This window comes from Lichenostomus cassidix, chromosome 2, assembly GCF_008360975.1.
Source record: "Lichenostomus cassidix isolate B80296 chromosome 2, HeHo_3.0, whole genome shotgun sequence".
NCBI classification, from domain to species: domain Eukaryota; kingdom Metazoa; phylum Chordata; class Aves; order Passeriformes; family Meliphagidae; genus Lichenostomus; species Lichenostomus cassidix.
The window spans coordinates 24,494,195-24,515,943 of NC_139482.1; the positions used below are offsets into that span (position 1 = coordinate 24,494,195).

The window sequence follows — 21,749 nt, forward strand, 5'->3', positions numbered from 1 at the left end:
GCATGTCCAGATTACATCTTTACTGTTCACTCACTTGCATTTTGATCTGCTGACACTCTTCAGGTGCCAGGAGGAGACAAAGAACAAATCAATAGTGTTCCTTGAAACACAGAGTCACTCCCTGTGCTCTCCAGCCTCCACTGCATGAGTGTAGCCACTTGTGTTCTGTCTCCCAGGGCAAGAGATTTGAAACCTAAAGATTTGCTACCTGCAGACTCATTTTCTGTGATAGCATTGCTCAGCCAGGTTGCAGAGGACAACTCAGCAGATTGCTTCCTTATCTACGTCTCATGCCTTTGCAAGTGGTAACACAATGATGCACAGTGGAGCACAAATCTAGGAAATGTTTTGCAGATGCACTGAGGCTGTTAAGACATATATAATCAGGAGTCAAGGAGAATTTCTGTTAAAAGTATGTATCAGTGTCCAGAAGGCTCTACATCAGAATCCAGATAATAAATACTTAAGGGATGAACATGTCTCTACATGTCTGCATGTGATGGCCCAAACCATAATTGTTGCTGTTCTCATATTTTTGGGATTTGGGTGCTGTCTTGGGTGTGGGAGATCTCTAAATTTCTTTTGTGTAGGCATTTTTATCTGGGTACCAGGTAAAGGTGCCCTGTCTTGTGACCTGGCCTGGATTCTTAGAGGTGGAGCATAAGGACCATAGCTCTAGAGACCTGTTGCAAGCTCTTGGTTTAATCAAATGATAATGGTATTCTTTCCGATTAAATAGCTTTTATCTGCTGGGAAATTCTGTTGGTTTGAAGGTGAATGTTGGGCAGAAGAAACTGAAATGAGTTATGTATATTTTCTTTCAAGGGTTTGGAAAACCCGGACATGAATGTATAAGTAACCTCTAGGCAGCAATATAATTAGAAACTGGAACTTACATAACAAGCCGTAATATATGCTACTGACCTTGGTGACATTACAAGAGTAATCTTCACACAGATAGCATTTTTAATGGAGTATCTATAATGCATTAGTCATTGATGCCTTTGCCTTGCATCAGGCATTCAGATCTTATGTCCATTTTCCACTGTACTTACACTGCAGTCAAGTTACAAGGAAAAAAATCTGTTCTTTATTGCTCTATTATTTTATCTCTGAACCTTTTGTAATTCAGTTTTGTTTTGTAGAAGCCTTTCACTGTCAGTATCTGTCAGTCTTTTATCCTGATAAACATCACTATGGGTCATAAGAAACTGAGGGAAATAAGTGCCCTTATGTTGCATGAGAAAGCAGCTTTGCATTACAGTTTTTCATTCTTTTTGTATGCACAGGGTGTTGAGATTGAGTCTTCATTCTGACACAACAGAGTGCAGTGCATGCCTTTGTCTGTCTCTCTAGAGAGTGAGTTAGCGTTGGTAATAGAATGGGTGAGTTTACTAAGTACAGGAGGTAGAATAGTTATTTGGGTTTAAGAGATCTATTTCTAACCTAATTCAGTAATTTAGTTTATATGAGTGATTCATTAGCAGAGGTTGCTATTGTTGCAGAAAGGTTTGTGTATATTGAGCAGAGTGATTATATGGCTGGGTTTGGCTGAACCTGGTAATGTTGTGATCTCTATATGCTCAGAATTCGTGTTCAGAAGAAATTAGGGGAGTTTTTAATTTTGACAACTATCATCATCCAGCATGTCTTGAGGACTTGCTTGCTTAGTGAAGGAGCACTTTCCTTTGCTTTAACCTCTGCTAGTGAGAGCAATGCATAATCTCGTGTTCATACTGCAGGTAAAGGTGCTCAGGAGCCAAACGTGTGTTCCTGATTCTGTCATGGATTCTGGTGGTTTTCTTGCATATAAGATGTGGCTTCCTAAATGTGTAAAAATAAAAGTAAAATTAAGAGACAGGGAAGAAGCAGGCATTTTTGAAAATGTTGGCCTCAATGTGTCAATTTTTGCATTTCTAAATTGGAATATTCTAAGTATTTCATGAGACTCTGGAGAGGCTCTGTGAGTGTTTGCAAAGTGTTTTAGAGCTGGTAGCATGGCAAGCTGCACTGCAGTGCAAGGAGCAATGTCTTAACTGCAGACCACACCTCTGGAGCATTTGTGATAGCCTCATGTGGCAGCAGTCCATCAAGAGATTGTCATAGATCTGATTTTTCCAGATGTATTATTGCCCTCTTCCCAGGAATTTTTTCTAGAGGAAAAGAAGAAGAATTTGTTTGTTTGTCGCAGATGCCCTCAGAGTATGTCAGAGCTGGTATCAGTCTGCCATTCCTTGTCATATGCACTACGTGATGTTCATGCCCAGAGCAGAGTTGTACAGGGTGAATTACTGTCTGTCTCAGGAGTCTGTGAAGGGATAAACTCTTCAGTGGAGTTCATGCAACATGCTCAGTCTACCTTATCATGAAGACATAAATAAATTGTGCTTGCAGATTTTACAGATTATTGTGAATACATCAACCTAAGTTAAAGAGTTAGAAATTTTTCAGGAAAAGGAAGAAAACTGACCCCATGTTTCATTAATGAGTATGTGACAGAAAATCCAGCTTCTTCCCTTTTTTGTCAATAATATGTAATTTTAATAAATTGCCTGCCCTGTCTCAGTTTGACGTACAAACCTTGTTTGACATATGGTGGCTGTTGCTTGCACTTGGAGGTTGATTGTACTACATAGAGCATGTAGGAGATTGGGTTTTGTTCATCCTTTCAGTTAATTCTGTGTGTTCTTTTTTTCCCTCCCCTTCGTGCTGCACGGCTGATTACCACCCTAGGACCTTGCAATGGGACACAGACCCCTCAGTGCTGCAACTCCAGTCTGACTCTGAACTTGGGTATATGTCAGTTTTTTTTGTTATCATTTCTTTGCAAGAATTATGTTAAAAATGCTTCCTAGTTGTATCTGATTTTCATTTGCTTTTTTGATTCAAAAATACCATAATTTAAGTTTCCTTTTAATTTTTTAGTTTCATAAATAAGAAGCTTCAGCAAAGTCATCTTTGTGGAGAAAAACCCCAGCTATTTAAAGGAGCTCATGAAAAGATAAATTGCTATTTCTGTTGCCTGAACCACAATACAAATAACTATTTCATTTCAGATGAAATGTTATTATTGTGGCACATATATGCATGTATAGTTACATCGACCTTGTTTGTACCCATTGATTCAGACTGTTCTCTCTGAATCATTTGCAAGATACTTTTCCCCCTCCTTTCTGCCTGCTATAGTTATGCTGTTTCCACATGCAGTAACGATGTCCCCTTTTTCCTCAGGAGCTGTGTATATGCTTAAAATTGTGCACTTAAATACGATTATAGTCCAAGAATAATTGCCATATTAGTTGAGTTCAGGCCAATCAAGGGTTTTTAAAATTGTACTAAAGCTAAAATTACTATTTTCTGGTTTGGGGTGGAACTTCTTAACCCCATACATGTGAAAAAAGAGTTAATTTAAATAATGTAGAAATGCTTGCCTGCAGAAGTATTTAGGATAAACTGTTCCCCTAAAAGGTTTGGTAGCAGTACCTCAAGTTCTTCAGAGCATGAGTCATAGGCAAAACCAAATCACTACGTTGAAAGGTTTGCTCTACCTATGAACTTACAGGGTTACCTGTCTTGAGTCTCCAGGCAAGTGTCTCATGCTGTTACTTGCTCATGTGCTACTTCATTCACCATTCTGTAAGAAAAATGGCAACTTCCCTTTAGCTGCTGATTGACAGTGCTCCCACCTGCAGTTCACTGTGTTAGGTCTATTCATCAGGAAAGATCAGAAGAAAAGTATCTAGACAGCTTTCTAAACAGAAATATTTCTCCATATCCTGAACTGCTAGGAATGTTTGTAGTTTTCATGTGAGTGTGACTTCAAATAGGTCCTGCTTCTACAACTTTAGCTGGGGTATACCAAAAAGGTAGAGTTTTTTGAGCTATTTTAACGTACAGAAACCTTTTAGAAATCCCAGCTGCTTTTTTCACAGAAATTTGGATTAAAAATGAGGAACTCCTAGGAACAAGGTTTCTCAAAAAGCTGTGTAAGGCAAGTTCCTTTATTTGACTCATTAAAAGATAACCCTGTATGTAGCTACAAGACTTCAATCATTTATGAGTGGTCAGTGCAAAAGTGCAAAGACAGAAAAGAAGCATGCCAAAGAGGTATTCCACAGGTATACACCTTAATGGAAGTCCTGCCCCCTTTTGAAAGAAAACTGTCTCCAAATCCAAGGCAGAGTTAAACTTTCTTCTGCATCATGAGACTAGCACAGAAAACACCCAACAAAACCAATGCAAAAGAAATCCTGCAGTCAACAATTAAATAATGTATGTAGCAAAACACTTCTAGAAGATACATCTTTCTTCTGATACCTATGGACAGAAGAATCAGTTTTAATGCATGGATTTTATTCACTATCCTCCTACTGATGACCTGTTGGCAGTTTGGAAAGGAATACTTCAAAGTTTATGTGCTCTCTAAGATGAATATTTATTGAATTCATAAGAATTATGAGCACCTCAGATGCAAAATGGAGATGGGAAAACAACAGACAGTTTAATGTTGCTCTAAAAAGACCTAGAGACTAGAAAATTCCAGCCCATATTTGGTAGAGTCCAGATACTGAAAGGATGCTCCAGTTGTCCCTAAGTGCTTGGGACCAAAGGCTAAGCCAGCTTTTAGTTACACAAGAGCCATTAAGGTTGGCTTGACATGGGCAAAAAACAATCAAGAGATCACATTCCTTCGGGTGAAGAAGGACCTCCCAGTCTTCACCAGTAATTACCAGGATATGGGTGGCACAAGGCATTTGTTCACACACCAGCAGTTCCTGAATGGGAAGGGTTTTAGTTGAGAAATTCCACGCATTGTCTCAGCACAGTGCTGTGGGAAGTAGCTCACTTCTGGGACAGCAGTGCACAAAGAGGTTAACCCAACTAGTGGTTAAATCCAGCTCTCCCTCAGGGTCATGTTCCCCAGCCTCGGGCAGTCAAGGAAATACAGAGTGACCTCATGTGAAACTGTTGTTAGAATTAGGTGAGGTTCTAATTAAGTCCAGATTACACACATAATTAATTAGGGATTATACTTAACCAAGACCACTGTCAAGAGACTCTTTCACTGCAGAAGGCTTAAGAATCTCAGTAAATGGACAGAGTAGCCTGGGGCAGCAGGGGACTTGGTTACACAGGGAAGTCAAACTGACCAAGTAGGCAACAGAGATTGCCCATCTGGGGCTGATGAAGGAAAAAGTACCTGAGAGTTTGCTGAGGTGAAATATTTATTAAAGCTTGAACTCACACAGACCCTAAGTTAAAGCAGCTACAAAAATGTGAAACTACTAAAACTTTTGCTGGCTGAAGAAGCTTTTCTGCCTGCAGTGACAAGGTAGAAGATTTTCTGTAGAATTTTTGGACGATTGTAGATTTTGTTCACATTGGCAAAGTCAGAGGTTGTTGTAAGAGGGAGACATTAATTTTTCCTCTTTGAAAAGAGGAAAGACTGAGAACTACTACAACTGTTTCTGCTCTAGTGGTTTGTTACACGATACAGCTGATTTGTACTGATTACCTGCTGAATATAATTGCAGTCATCTTCATAACAACTCAGGCAGTAAAATAGATCAGAAAAAACACAGCTGATGTAGTGTTAACCAGCTGAAAAGTTCAGTAGGTGTTATCTAATGATGACATTTTCCTTTTGAGACTCCCATTTCCTTTCAGACATCAATCTTAATTGAATACCTAAACCACTGTAAATTAATTAGATCAAAACCCCTTTGACTTCTGTTCTTCTGACAGTCTGGAAAATGAAGAGGATATGGATAATGTGTATGAATTTTTCTGCTTTTCCAAGTTGTTCTGTCCAATAACATGACAAGTTGAGAAACATTGTGTCCAGGAATTTATTTCCCCATAAATGCACAAGCATGCTCACATTTGTTGATTTAGGTAACCAGCCTTATTTTGTTTGTTTATTATGTTTGCATTCTTTTCTCTGCTGAAAGTTGGCATTTTTTTCCAGTAAAACAATTCCAATTAAACATTTTTATATTCTACACTCCCTGCAGACAGTCAAATAATATTCAGGAAATAAACTGATTTTTTCCCCCACTGCTGAGTGAACTACAGACAACTAAAAGTGTCCATGACAATGCTCAGCTGCCTCTCTTCTTTCTCCCTTACCCACTTACTGTTAGTTTGCTTCACTGGTTTATTCCATATGGTTTATTTAAAGTAGGGGAAGTAGACAAGATAGAAGGCTATAGTTGCTCTGCTCCAGTTGTGTTTTAGCTCTCCTCCAGTCCTTGCATTAGGACTCCACTAATCATAAACCTACAACAATGCCGCTATTAATGACTCCTGTGGAAAGGAGAATCACCTTCTTTAAGGAAATTACCCACCTTACCAGTTAAAGAGTCTATTATTGCTTCCAGCTGAACATTCTGCAGTCCTAATCCAGCCTCATTTAAACCCACTGTACTCTTTCCACAGCTGTGTATATCCCAGGCTGAGGATGAACTCCTTTGAGCAGGCAGAACGTTGTAGTGATGATGGAATGAAAGACAACCTTGTTGCATGTTACCAGGGGCACAAGCAGACCATTTCTCTCTCCCATTTGCAGTCACTCTCAGCAGCATGATCTAGAGGTTCAGTAATTGTACTTTATCATAGCAAATGGTTAATTTTCTTCACTGCAGTTAGGTACTTCTTATGCATACTGTGTTGTGTTTCATCTTAACAAACACTGAAGTGGTTTTTTTTATTGTGTTCATAAAAGCAAACATTTGTTCCTGCTGCTGATTTACATTTAACATGACTAACCTTTTGGTGTTATATATTCCACCTTAGACGCAGACTGCACAAACTAGGGGTGTCAAAGATTACCCAGGTTGATTTCTTACCTCGGGAGGTGGTATCATACTCCAAGGAGACGCAGACACCTCTTGCCACGCATCAATCTGAAGGTAAGGTGTTTTTTTTCCCCAAAAATATTTTCTTAGAAAATTTGTGTTTGACTTAAAGAATGTAATAAAAATAATAGCAAGTCATAATATAGCTGCTTATCATGTATTTTCTCCAAGCCAAGTATTGTTTATGTGATTAATGGCTGTTCTGGTGAGAAGAATTATAAAAATCACTTTAAATGCAGGTGGAACCAAACAACTTCTGCCTTACAATGGGTTGTGCTTAGATAGCAGTTTAATGGGAACATTTTTCTAAATAAATCATTTTGAATATAATTAAAATAGTGCTTTATTAAATTTTTTTTTTTTTTTTTTGCTTTCTCAAGGAAGTTAATTTTGTGCTTTGTATAGAGGCAGTGTTGGAAACTTGCCCTCAGTTGTTTGGTCAGTGTAATTCTGTCCCTTTGCTGTTGGTGAAGCTTAGAAGAAGTTGCAGCTTAGCTCCATGTACTGAAAAAGGAGGTTTGCATACTTTGATGCAGACAGTTCTACTTTCTCTCTGCTGACACTATGCTGGCATCTGTACTCATGGAGCTGTTTGTTGGTTGTTTGGTCTCTCATTAATAAATAAATACACAGAGTGGTAGGGGGATGCTGATCTGCCAATGTTGTACTGAAGAATGCTGACTGCAGGTCAGTGGTATCATTTGAACTGAAGGAAAAACTGTACATTAGCCTCGTGTTATCTATGCACTAGTACAAAGTGGATAGAAGAAAAACTGATACCAGTCTTGACTGTAATTTCTGCCATTAACAATGAAGGATCAAGAAAAGTTCAACAACTGGGTGATTTCCTGCAGAAGATAGTGTAGAACTTTGCTAAGCTCTATTCAAAGAAGAAAAATATTCAAGTAGGTTCAAAAGGTGGTGGTGGTGGTAAATCTGTCTAAATACAAGTTCACTGTCAGGAAAAATTGAGTGATAAACATAGCCAGTTTTTTTTTTTCTGCAGTTGGGTTACCAGGTCTGCCTTAGGAACCAGAAATAGAAACTGCTGAGCTTGATGCTCAGATTCTACTTTCCTGGAGCACGACTTTACCCTGGTCATCTGTGGACTGAAATCATACCTTCAAACAGAGAGAGTCCTTTTGCTTTGATGATGCTCCCTGAGTAACGTGTCCAGAGAGCTTTGCCTTGCTCATAGGGAGCAGCTGTCTCAGAAGCCAAGAAAAAATCTTCTACAGTAGTGGGGTTTTACTTATTTAAATACAGGGAAAATATCACCCAATCACTTTCTTCAGATGTGTGAGGGAAAGAAAGTCTAACTTGTGTGTCCTCTCCAATCTGCTGCTAGGTAATTGTCTGCATGTAACTTGGATATAAGTATGGCTGTGCATCAGTAGAGTCAGGAAAGTTTGGTTATCCCATTGAAAGTCTATTTAAGTGGAAATTCTCTAGGGGATAAATAAGCACTCTGATTTTGGCCTCCCAGATCTGATTGAAATTAGTTCTCAGGTTTTCAATCTCCCAAGCCTCTTTATGAATGCTGAACTCTTCATACTGTCACTCTAAACATGACAAGCAGAGGGAAATTCCTCAGGAGAGCAGCATAGAGGAAAAGTCTCTACACCATTTCTATGCATTCATGCAATAAAATACAGCCATTAGCTCTTCAAGATCAGTTGTTTGGCCATTACAATGGTTATGGGCTCAGTTATTCAGCATCTGAAGCCTCAGAGTTTGAGAATGGAAAACAAGAAACTTCTTACTTACTCGGATAGGTCTGACTTCAGCGTTTGGAGTTCACTTTCACTACCATAAATACTGGAAATGTCAAAATACAGAATTTTAGGATGAGATTGTCCCATGCTTGCTTCTTGTTTGGAAGACAACTAATGAATAGTACAGCTGGTTGCAAAGATGGGTTAAAAGAGGACTCTAAGTCCGTTCAAAGTTCTTCACCTTTTCTGAAATATCAGCTTGTCTGCGTTTGCTTCTCTAGAGAGCAAGAAAGAAACTCTGAGGTACTTTAAACCTACTGCTGTTCTGGAGCTCAGTGTATGTTTGTGGTAATGGCTATTGCCCACCAAACCTTATAAAACTGGAAAAGGAAGGGTTCACTCTGGTAAGTCCATGTGGTGCCAGAGAGCCAGATGCTATGTGCACTGAAATCTCAGCTTGTCAGCTGCTAATTTTAGAAGAAATAGTGTGGCATTATTCTTCACTGCATAAAAAACAGATTAATTCCTCTTTTCAGAACAGGTAATTTGCTTTATTTCGGAGGAATAATGACATGTCATTTCCCCCACCAACTCTATTATTTAGGGAGATGTGTATATGCATCATTCAATCCTTTGATCACAAGTACCTAATTCTTTTGCTTTATTTAGGTCACAGTCAGCTTCAGCCTTTTCTTTTCTTCCTTGCAGGAGGACTTCAAAAACACACAGATCTTGGCTCTGGAGCCTGAGAAAAAAACATACTCTTTCCTTTCCTCCTCCTCCTGCTAAAATTGAACTTGAATTTAGGTATTTGTAGGCATTGTGAGACATTTTACTTGTGCTGCTTTTTCCATTCTGGAGTTGATTAAGGCCTGGACAATGCCAAATAGTTTTTGAGAGATCTCTGGGACACTTCCTTCACTGTGCAGAGACTCTTGCATCACCTCAGGACTGGCAGCCCCATGTAGCCTTCCATGGCTGGGCCCTCCAAAGCACTGCTGTCTGCTGAAGGTGCACCTAGGAGAAAGCAGCAACAGAAAAGCCATGGCCTGGCCTCTGCCCAGGATGGATCCCTCACTGCAGTGCAGCAGTGAAAGGAGCTCTGTATGACTGCCTTCAAGCCACTTTTTCAGATAGGAAAACAGTCTGCACATTTAGGCTCTGCCAGATGGCTGCCTCATCTCCAGCTTACTGTTCTGCTCTTTGAAGGGCCAGGAGGTAAAATCTCAGAGAAGGGAGATACTCCTCTGATCTAGATCCCCTCAGAAGCTGGGGGCTGCAAGAAGGAGAAAATCTCTGTGCTTTCTGGCTTTGCTATCCAGTGTCAGGAGTGTTGTTATTTCTCTTCTGTGAAGTAGAAACTACTTCATCAAAAAAATGTGATGTTCTCACATTCTGGCTTGACAGTCTGTCACTGCAAATAGGTTAGTCAGAAATGCATTCCTGAAAAACTAGGTCCTGTGTACAAGATCTGACTTTCTGGAGCAATGGAGGTCACATGCGCTTCATCAGTTCATCATCTTCAGCAGATGTTTGTTGATGTGGGGAAAACAGATGATATGTCATACTTACCTCCTGAGCAGGGTAACCTCATCCTACATCACAAATGTAGCCCAGTTCAGGCAAAGAACACAACTGAGACCTGTGATACAACTGTTTATCTGCTGTATTCAAACACCAAGGGTATTTTGACTATTAGGGAAAGAAGAGAAATAAGCTGTCTAGTCCATCTGGAAGTAGGCTGGAATGAAGGTTTAATCAGTGTGCAGATCTGTCTCTGTACATCCTTTAGGACATTATGCAGCAGACCTCTAGCACAGCAAATTGTTCCCCAGTCCTGTTGTGCCTTACTGTGCTTGACTGTACCTCAGATCTGGCTTTGTGAATACATGCTGCTCTTAGGAAAAGCCAGTCATGGAACTCAGTGAGATCATACTTGAGCTTTCCCATGGCCAATCTGGCTAGAGCTCGTGGATCAGAAGCTGGGGTTTAACTTAAAGAGCTTATTTTGGCTTTTCCCTTCCAGAGAATTGTAAGCTCAGCTCCAGTCTGAAAAGGACAAGCCTGGACCCAAGAATAGCTTTGAACCCCTCATTTAATGGAAAATGCAGATGGACATTTGTGCATTACCATGCATGCAACTGTGTGTCAGGATACATGGTAATGTGTGATAGAAAGGCATTGGATGTAACTAGGGGGAAAGCAAAGACCTTCTGTTGGAAACAAAAAGAGGTGCTGAAAAACAAAACCAGGATAGAAATCACTACTAAAATGAAAAGACAATGTAAGGATGAATCAGTGTTAAAGCAAAAGTTCTGTTTTTAAAGAGAGAGAGCCTTAGGATTAGTACTAATGGACAATTATTTTGTAAGAAATATTATGCTCTGTCCTAAGCGGTGTCATGCATTGCTAGGTTTTCTTAGTTAGCTGTAAAAATCCAGTTTGCCTTTTCTTCTCAAACTGCAGTCTATCCAAATTTTACTGTGGATCTCAATAGCTGGCATAAGCACCCTGATTCAAGACCGCTTTGTTTGATTAAATCAACAAAGCTTAATTTGTACTGTTGTACCAGACTGTACAAGATTGGATGAGAATAGAATGAAGCGATGCAAAGATTTGAGGCATTGTATTGTACAGCAGTCTTTCAATAATTCCTCTTTTTTCCTCTCACAACTGCATCCCCTCTTCTAAATAACAAGCTTTTCAAGGTGGAATTTTTTTTTTTTAATTTAAATTTTTCATAAACTCTTTCTAAGGCATTCAGGCAGCGCTCTCTGGTGGTGAAGCGGTGAAGCGCCGTGCCGCGCCTCGGGGATGCTGGCAGGGAGGGATGCAGGGATGCTGGAGTGACCTGCGGAAAAGCACTCTCCTGATCTTTTGTCTGAGGCAGGAATTATACTTAACAGAAGGTGCTTGAGTTGTATGACTGAGAGGATGTATGAATGCAAGTGCTGATGAAAGAGAGACCACGGTATTTCATAGAAATTGGGGGGAAATATATTATTTAGAAATGTTAAAAAGTCTTAAAAAATCAGTTATATCCAGGGCAATAATACACTCATGAAATCAAGTGCAATTCTTTGTTATTGCCAATCCCTTCTTGACTATACTTCTTGAAGTAGAATTAGTAAAGTACAATTTGTTAAAATACATATATTTCAGAAGAGCCACAACAGGCAGCTACCAGGTGTGGTGGATCTGTATTCCACTCCTAGCAAGCTACAGACATTGGGTGTGTGCCTCTGAAGGCTTTCCTCATCAGCTGGCTTATGATAATTTCGTGTGGTACAGAATTAGAAAAAAAACTTGGCTTTAGAAATTAGTTTCTCTGGTTATTGTTGTGCAGAAAAATATATTTGACACTTGCAAAGATTTCTTCTTGGAGGAATAATGAAGAGGCCAAAGTCTGGTCATGGATGCTTTGGTGTTTGAGTGCAGAAGAGGACACCAAATGTATGTTCTCCTAAAATATGTAACAGGCTTGGGCTCAAACAGGATTTCTGCAAGACAGTCCCAGTCCACTTCTAAAAGGAGGTCTAACAGTACATTAATCAGCAATCATTGCTTCAATATTTGCTCCCATTCCCTGTTTCTCCTTCCACATTTTCTCTAAAGACTTCTGGAGAAGAGTTTTTCTTATAGTCAAAGTGGTTTTCAGACAGTCTTATGCAGAGAGACCTTTTAATGCTAAACCGTTTTGAACAAGCAGATCTGACAATTTATTAAGCATCAGTAAGTCTCATGGAATTATCTACTAAGAACTCGTTTAACAGAGAGAAGATTGCCTCTGGTCACACACAGTTGGAGGTCTGGGGAAGGAAAACTCTTCAGAAATCTTAGACTTTTTCCCTGATCATTTCTTTACACAGGAATCAGGTAACTTGACTCTTTGCAGCTCCTCCACAATCTTAATGAGATCTTGGGCAGGTCTCCTGAAAACCAGGCACACAAACATAGGAGTTTTCTGCTCCACAGTGTCCCTGACCTTCTGCAGACCCTGGTATCTTTTGCACAAGGTACCTCTGCATTAAATGCAAGCCAAGCAAGTGTCTTTACTAACTCTTTACAAGGCTGGAGGGAGAACAAGAGACATGTCACAGCTGAACTGTGCCTTTTCTAAGCCATTCAGGCCCAAACCAGCCAAAGCTTAACTGCCTTCTCAACGAAACAAGGAACCAGTTTTTGGGCTGTGGCTGCCTTAGAGGGGACTGCTGTGCAATTGATTTTCTGTGCATGGAAGCATTACTGCTTCAGAGCCTTTGCAAGCATCATGGAGAAGAACCATGCTATACCAGCCCTCCTTGCAGCTTCTCAATACTTGTGGGTGATCCTTGCTCTGTGCTTTTAAGCAAGTGGATCCCATCTTCCTCCCAAGAGATGGGAAGCTGTTCTCTCCTAGAATAGCCCAAAAAACATTGTAGTCAGACTCCTTGTTCAGAAACCACCCTGCTCCTTTAGCTGCAGTGGGAAATAATGTTGAATGAGATCCTGGTACATCTGGTGTTGCTTGATGGAAAACAAGAGAGCTGATGTTAAGAGCCCTGACCTCAGACTCCTTTAACTAGCTGCAAGTCATCTCACAGTGCCTTTGACCCATCTCTGTGTCCTGACATCTGAAACTAGCAATGATCCATGAATTCAGAGAGAAGCCCCGGAACACCTGTATGCAAATTGAATTCTTTGTTGGCTGGAAATGAAAACCTTCCTCTAAGGCTTTCTTCTCTGGAAAAGATCCTGGCCATGTTTTACACATGAAAAACTGCTGTATTGAGCTGATTTGTTAAATGTTCCCCTCAAGCAACAAAATAGTTCTAAACTTATTTGCAAATATATGACTCTTAGTATGTTGCAACTGAGCTTTAACAGCAGAACAAGGAAACTGCCCCACTAATGAACAGCACCATGATTTCCCCAGTCAACAGTGAAACAGCAGTGGCCAATTTTTCTCTATTTGCTGTTTTCACATGTTCCTAGTTATCACTTCATGTATAATTTCAGTAGTGTTTAAATATGCTGTGAATTAGCAATGTGTATACATATTACAGTGCTCAAATCAGAAGGTTCAGACCCGAAATTGTAAAAAGGGTGAAATTCAGGTTAACAGAACTTCCAACAGAACAATGAAGACATGGCTTTTTGTTTTCTTCAGAAACAAAGCATGCTTTTCCCTGCCATTCCTACCTTCTTTAGACTAATGGGTGATGCCTATTCAGTATATACAAGAAAACCAGTACCCAGCACCTTCTATTGTGTGTTTATTAACCTTTGGCGAATTCTGGCTTTGTAACATGGACCAATCTCTGCTAGAATTAAAGACATGATTAAGAAAAATGTGCATTGCAGAAGTAGCAGTTATTAATCCTCAGTGCTCTAATTAGCACTTAATCTTTCTAATCCTGTAAGTAGATACAAAATCAGGGCTGAAATAGACACAGGCCATAATGTGGAAAGGCCTTCATTAGTGGTGTTAAAAAGATGTACAGAAAACTGCTTGGTTACTTCACGCTTCTCAATTTGATCCTTGGCACTTGGACTCTAAGAAATGAAAAAGATTCACGTGCCAAAATCCCCTCCTCTGTTTTAAGCCACAGTACTAATGCACTGGGTCAAAAATTATGCAGCTGAAAATTCTCCTGTTCAGCACCTCTCTGTCCTCAATTGTACAGCTGAGCCCCAGCCTAAGAAGCTGGCCAATTGTGCCTCTCTATAGCCTCCTTTAATTGGCTCATTTCCATAGGAGAGGCCACCTGCCTGGGATGGAGCAGTGACAGCTGCTTGCCCTCAGACTCACTGGAGAGGGAGCCAAGTGGCTGGGCTGGGTAGAGTGAAGAGTTTGGCACACCACACATTACTGCTCGCCTAGAAGATGAATGGGGATGCACCCCAAGCTGGGTCTTTGTTCACCAAGTGTGTCCTCACATTCTGATCTGAGCACCTGGGCAGAGCCCTCCTGTGTCACCCCAGGCCCCCCTTCTCCCTCCCAAGAACTGCTCCAAGCTCCAAGCTCCAAGCTCCATGCTATATTTAGTCTAATGGCAAACTGTAGATCTCATCTGTATGTAGTACTTGGGAATCTCTGCTCAAAATCAGTACTACCTGGATCCTTCCCAGAGAACCCTTTTTCTCGCTCACGCATACTAAGAGTTACTGTGAAAACTGAAGAAAGGATCTGGATGAAGAAACTTTTAATGAAATGGATATGTCAGTAAAGTAAAAGTCTCAGCATGAATTCCCACTGGCCACTATTAATAGAAGATGGAATTCTCTTTTGCTGCAATACAATAGACTGTCTCCACAAATAATGTCACTTTTCAACCAGACCCTGGCTGTCACTTGCCCATCCATCTTATTTAAAATAAACTTAGCATGTATTCACTCTGAGCCACAATTGCTTCAGATGTATGTCTTAGCCATAAACCTCCGAACCAGCACTCGTTCTTTCTGCAAGTTAATACCCTACTTAAGGCACACAGGAAGTGAAAACATAATCATTATTTTTCTAAAACGTGTTGAGCTTGAGCCATGAATCTTCACACTTATTTTAAGTCTATAATTGCATGTTGTTGCTGTGAATACTCTGTTTTTTTGCCTCACCCCAATTGTCTTGTAAAGTTTTCTACATCCAAGCTCAGTATGGGCTTAGCTCCTCTGTGATTGGCACAAACAGATCCCTGCACTTACGAATAGCCTCACTGATCTCAGTAGCAACTGCTGGGTTTTGAGGACTCTCTCAGTATTCACTGCTTGGTTTGGAGCTGAACTTCTCTGGAGGTCTTGCCCCAACTGCACAACTGGAGATTTTTTTGAATTCTAGCGCTTAGTCAAGGTTGTTTCATATGTTCTTTCTTGTCATCTCCACTCAGATATCCACCCTTCCTCTCCGAGGCACCAATTACTCAGCAACAACACACAAACAACAGCCACTCATCTGCTATGAAACACAGAAAGCACCAACGAGCTTGCTTGTGACTGCATGAAGAATTCTCTGTATGCTGGTATTGCATCGCAGACAATGTGCAGGCTTAAAACACAGCTTAAACCAACATTCCAGAGTGGAGTCTCAAAATTGCTTTGACCTGTTACCTTAACAAAAGGACGTGGGGATATGTATACTTTATGGTGGATTGACTTTTGTTGCCCATCCAGCCACTCTCTTACACCCTTTACTGAACAGGATGACGGAGAAAGTAAAACAGTAGAGTTCATGGGTTGATGGGGATCACTTGTCAGTTACCATCATGGGCTAAACAAACTCAGCCAGGGGAAAATTAATTTAGTTTATTGTCAATTAAAATAGATTTGGGTGGTGAGGAATGAAGACAAAATTGAAATACCTTTTACCTCTCATTTTTCCCAGACTCAACTTCATTCTTTCATTCCCAGATCTTCTATCTCCCCTCCACTGCAAGTGACTCAGAGGGATGGGTCTGGGGGCTTATGATCAGTCCATAGCAGCTCCTCCTGCTTCAATGTGGGTTTTCCCCAAGGACTGCAATTCTTCAGGACAAACTTGCTCTAGCATGGGCTCATCATAAACCACAGTTCCTTCATAAAATATCCACATGCCCCAGTGTGGGTTCCTTGATGGGCTACAGTGTGGGTATCTGCTCTGACGCAGTCCTTCCCATGGGCTGCAGGAGAATGTGTGCTCTGGCTGCTGGAGCACCTCCTTTCCCCCTTCTTCTCTCACTTTGATGCTCACAGAGCTGCTTCTCACACTTATTTTTCCTCGTTTCTCTCTTTGCCATGTGGTGTTTTGCTCTTTCTTGAATATGTTTTCCCAGAGGTGCCAGCAGCATAACAGATGGTTCAGCTGTGTCTTGTGGTGGATGTGGTGTGAAACTTTGAGTCTGGCACAGGGCAGCTCCTGATCTCTGTGATCTCTCCTGATCTCTGTCTTTTCATTGAAGCCACCCCTCTAGGCCCTTCCCCCACTACCAAAACCTTGCCACTTACACCCATATTTGGAAAAATTGGTATCTAATTAGGCAAAATTCACTTATTTCTTGTATGATGTCTCTGGGATCAAGTCTTTGCTTTGCCTAATAGGCAAATGCTTTCACCAGTAAAGTCTTGGGTAATCTGGGATGAGCTCTTTGTTGGACCAGGAACCAGAAGCATAGTGTTTGGTAGTCCAGCTGAATGTTATCATCATGACATAGGACTAATTTTTTTCTGGGTATCTAGAGCAGCCATCCCATTTTCACCCTGGCATCTATTGATCTGATGCAAGGTTTTGAAGTTATTGGCTAATTGGAGTCCCTCTTGTGCTTTCTGGTGATAGAAAATCTGGTGATAGATACCTTACCCTGGAGGAGATCCATTGCTGAGGATTCTGAGAAGTGGTAGATGCTTGCCTAGACCCGAGGCAGGAGTTTGGTTCTTGTCAGGTCAGCTACACAGGCTATGTCTTTGTGGTGGTGATTCCAGAGAATGGTCCTTGATGCCTGTGCCAGATGGTATGGGTTAGGCCATCTCAGCTTCCATGTAAGAACCCCACAACCTCTTGGAGCAGTCAACTGTACCCATATTTCTTCTTGTCAGGCTCACAGCATCCTGTGGTAGCTATCCTGTCATCACATCATCTTACACAACGAGACAGCACAAACTCCTCCTGCGTGTATTTCACAGACTTCTTACCTGTGACATGAGACAAGCTGGGATTCACATGGGGGATAATTGAGGCCAAAAGAGCTGAACCCAGCACAGTCTTGTGAGTGGCATATGGACCCTAGCCCAGACTGTCCTTCAGTCTGTGCCCACGTTTCCATTAACTAGTGGAACTAGTTAATTTGGTCCAGATGTGGACTGGGTATGCTGTAACATGCTCACAGTTTGTACTGATTACGAATAAGCATCTCTTGTAATCTGCCTTTTCCTCTTTGCTAGATCGGATATTGCAGAAAGCTTGGATTCAGGATTTCCAAATAGGCAGGGCTCCTAAGAGTTGGACATGTTTACATATGTTTTAGGGATGTAAGAGTTGCTGTTTAAGCAAAGATGCAACAAGTTTACCTCTGTCTCTCATTTGTGCGGTCATGAAAAGATGTCTAGTGAACTGTGAGTTTCCATTTTCAAGAATGCCTTGGCAGGGTTAGGGTGGAGTGTGCAGGCACAAGTGCACCATGACACTGTGCTTGGGAAACATCTGTCCTGCCATTCCTAGGCTGTAACAGGATGGGGGTGGAGAGTCCACAGGAGATGCATCTGTTTTTTTGTCTTTCTAGTCTTTGGACAGAAGAGTGTTAAAAAGTTGCAGATATATTTACATAGTTACTTAAATATTTACTTACAGGTACAGCTATAGATACAATGTTTATATAATGCCTTATCTGTCCATATCGGTACATTTACAGATACTTCTAGGTACATACATAAAGCTGACCACTACAAGATCTCAGAGCCTGCCAAGTGATACCCTTGGGATCAGAGCAACGGTGTGAATCTCAGGAGTCTTATCTTTGTTACAGTCTATATTGTAACACAGAGCAAGTCACAAACTGAGTTACAATCAACACAGACATAGGTCCGTCTCTTCATTTCTCCATAGCAGAGACCACTAAAAGCTTAAACATGAGCAAAGTAAACTCAAATAGCTGAATTTTACTAGGATTTTTAGCTGTCACAGAGCTATCTGATTTGGCAGCATGTCTAGTGCTGGTACCCAAGTTAACTAACAACATCCTTGTTGGGATACTTCAATAGTTCAGTGTAATCACAATCAATAGCTCTACCTTGAGCAGCCCAGCTTGTTTGTGTAGACATTCTATACTCAAAAGAGTGAGACAGAGCCTCCCAGAAGGCAATTTACCCTACCTACTGTATTTATCATAACACTGGAAAAATTATCTTCTATTTGTGCCTTTCTCCATTGCTTACAGGACTTAGCCAATACATTCAAATTATAACCTTCATTTTTAAGTGATTGATTATAGGTAATTCCCACCATTTTGTGATGGGAATATGGGCAAATGTATTATGAAGTGTTTTATTGTCATCCCCTGAAACAGTTTTAGGACTATTGTTATTGCTATTTCTTTTCTTCAGCTCCTTCATCTCTTAGCTATTCCCCTTTGAAGTTGCTTCCTGTGCCTGTGTCAAAAAAAAGTGAAAAAGCAGGCATCTTATTTTCCTCTGAAACCTATGTGATTGAGGACAGCACTTTCACAACTGATAAAGGAAGTAGGTATGGAAAAAATAGTAAAATTACTTTGCTCTTTTATATCTTCAATTAAATAGTGTTTTCATACTATTCAGAGGACTTCATTGTGTAGACTCAATACTACACTTTATGTGCTAACATTTATTTTGGTGCAACAGTTTAGTTTTTGTATTGTGTAGTTCCTCAAATGCATGTTTGTGTCACGTTTTGTTCAAAGCATATGCCTCAGAGAAATATTCATCGAATTCCTTGTCCCAAAGAGTACTGAGCATCAAGTGGATACATGTCTAGGTCTAAAAATTATAGCACCATGACTATGAAATGGACAAACCCACAACTTCGTTTACTGAGGTGTAAGATGGAGAATATATGCTTTCATCTGTTCTTTCGTCTCATTCAACCATATCACATAGGTTGTGGGACTATTCATTTGACCTGGGATATTTCTTGTATTAGAGTGTCTTGATGAAGTACAAAAAATGAATACCCAGATGAATACCCATCCCTTATCTTTTAGCTATGCAGTGAGGATGTTTTCAGATCTAATTACCGAATTAGTTAGTACTAGTTTACGATTATCTTTAATGAATCTAGATTAGAAATGGTTAGTAAAGTACCTTTTCCGTTTCACAGTTCATCAGCTTGAGATAATTTAGTAACAAAGGCTCATGTTGCAATCAGGGAAAGGACTCCCACTGACTAAAATGGGACCTGGACTGGTACCAAAGTTAAGTGCTTGCCATGAGCCTAAATAGCTGACATTGTCACTGACTCATCATGTGAAGCCCTTCAGTACATTGTAGAATCGTTTTATTTGTATTTGATTAAATACAAAAGTATTTTGCAAGGCTTTCCAGCTTTGAAAAACAAAGTCATTTACATAAGAGCCAGGCAACCAAATATCTATCCTCTTTTACCCTGGTTAGTATGCTTAATCCTGCAAATATTTATGCATGTTCTGTGCTCATGATTATTCCCCTGACATATTTGATTGTCTGACATCAGGCATGTATGTGTTTGCAGGAGGGGTTCTGGTGTTGTAACATTCATTTATTATATCCTGTTTTCCTGATGAACTGCAAGCTCTGAAGGGCAGGAAATGTGTTTGTTTTTCATACTTAGCAGTACAGAATATAGAAAACATTCTGTAAAGAAATACTGATCATGCAAAATGGGTTTATATATCATAGACTAGTTTGGGTTGGAAGGGACCTTTAAAAGTCATTTAATCCTACTCTCCATGTCTTCAACTAGATCAGGGTGCTGATCTAGTTCTGTGCAACCTGACCTTGAATGTTTCCAGGGACGGGGCATCTACCACCTCTCTGGGCAACCTGCTCCAGTGTTTAACCACCCTCATTGGGAAAAAAAACTTTTCCTTATATCTTTTAGTTTAAAGCCACTGGCCCTTGTTTAATTGCAACAGGCCCTACTAAGTATATATATTACATATATATATATATATTTATAAATATATATGTATATATATAAATATATACATACACATTTAAGGGGAAAATCTGCTTCTTTCCTGTATTCCAGGTTGATTCACTTCGGCAACTGATAAAAATGTGCATTTTATTAACACCTTTTATCAATCCAATGAACAATAGAAACAGGAACTCTGCTCCAAGACCAGCCACATCTTGCAATAATTTATAAATGTCCCAAATTAAAAATAATACAGTTACTCAAACTTTTTCAAAATGTCCCAGGGTAAGCAAATGCTTTTGTATTATTATTAGTTTTGACAAACCTGATTGTATGCTGGCCATTGTTAAAGGGTTCTATCTGCCTCCAAACACAGTGAGAGACAAAGAATTTTTAATGAATTTAATTAAAACTTTATGTGGTTTATGGTGTTCACCTCCAGCTGGTGTGCCATTCTTCTCTGTTGAATGAAGTTTCCTCTAATGCATAATGATGTGTTTTATAAGAGGGATGTTTGAACCCCCTTCCTAGTAGCCCTGAGGTAGTTTCCACGGTATGACACAGTGGTGAAGTATTTAAAAGCAGGTCTCTTACACTTAAGCAAATAATGTATATGGTTAAATGCACAGGCATGGATGCATAGACACAAATCTTAAAATAAATTTAAGAATCTTTTTCCCCCCTTGAAACAGTCCTTGTGGGTTAGCTTTTATGACCCGTGCTGCTGAGCATTTGTCTGTACAAATGGCACATTGACATGAAAGGGTCTTGTAATTTGGCTGCTTCTATTGGGGGTAGAAAGTTGAATGATATGTTCTCCTTTGGTTAACACACTGACATCTGCACCAGGCACAAGGTCCTGATATTGATGGGCACTCCTAGTGCTGCTGTAATAAAAATGAACAATAACATGCAGATAGCCTCGTTAGCAAATGTTTCAGTGCATTTTATGAGACATGCTGAGACACTGCAACAAGCTGGGTCATTCCTCTGGCTGGTTAGAGTTAGTGGAGTTGTAGTCCTCTGAATCTCTTGTGTGTTAGGGCTTTCACACAGGGTCTCTGCAAAGGGCAGTGACCTGTGTTCTTTTCCTGCAAGCTGTCAGTCAGTAGCTCTTCTGTTAAGAAGTAAGGTCTTGCTAAAAGAGGTAGGCTCTTTATTTGTTTTAAGCACTTTCTTTTCAATTTCTTGAGTCTGGGTGTGGCCAGACTGAAATACAGAGCTGTATTTTTGTGGTTCTTTGGATGGTGAGATCTCAGTTGTGCAAGAATCTTGAGCAAGTTCCTCAGGGAAGGAATGAATGAAGCAAGATGTCTTGGACCAGAGGAATAGGACTTAGAAACAACTTGCATCTCTACAGGGAGTAGCATGATCCCTGGAGAAGTGTCTGTAATGGGGGCTGCAGACTTCCAGTGGTTTTGCAGAGACTGGAAAACTGAGATGAATGTTGAAAGGCATCTTCATAAATAATGTGTCTTGTTCTAATAGTTGTGAGGAACTGGATAGCAAACTGGTTACAAAATCACCCTGTACCAGCATCACCCTTTTATATCATTGATCAGCTTGTTGAGGTGGGGAGAGCCT

The 21,749-nt window shown here is 40.3% G+C and overlaps 1 protein-coding gene across 7 annotated transcripts in view; it reads left to right on the plus strand.

Annotated features, from left to right (window-relative positions):
* DYNC1I1 (dynein cytoplasmic 1 intermediate chain 1) overlaps positions 1–21,749 on the plus strand; it is a 189,551-nt gene that overhangs the window by 41,028 nt on the left and 126,774 nt on the right. For 4 of the 7 annotated variants that reach the window (XM_085050770.1, XM_085050772.1, XM_085050775.1 and 1 more), the window contains exons 5-6: positions 2,734–2,793; positions 6,796–6,911. In XM_085050770.1, the coding sequence (XP_084906896.1) occupies positions 2,734–2,793; positions 6,796–6,911 (176 nt within the window). The remainder of the gene's footprint in view (positions 1–2,733; positions 2,794–6,795; positions 6,912–21,749) is intronic. The other 3 variants (XM_085050774.1, XM_085050776.1, XM_085050777.1) reach the window with 1 other exon arrangement.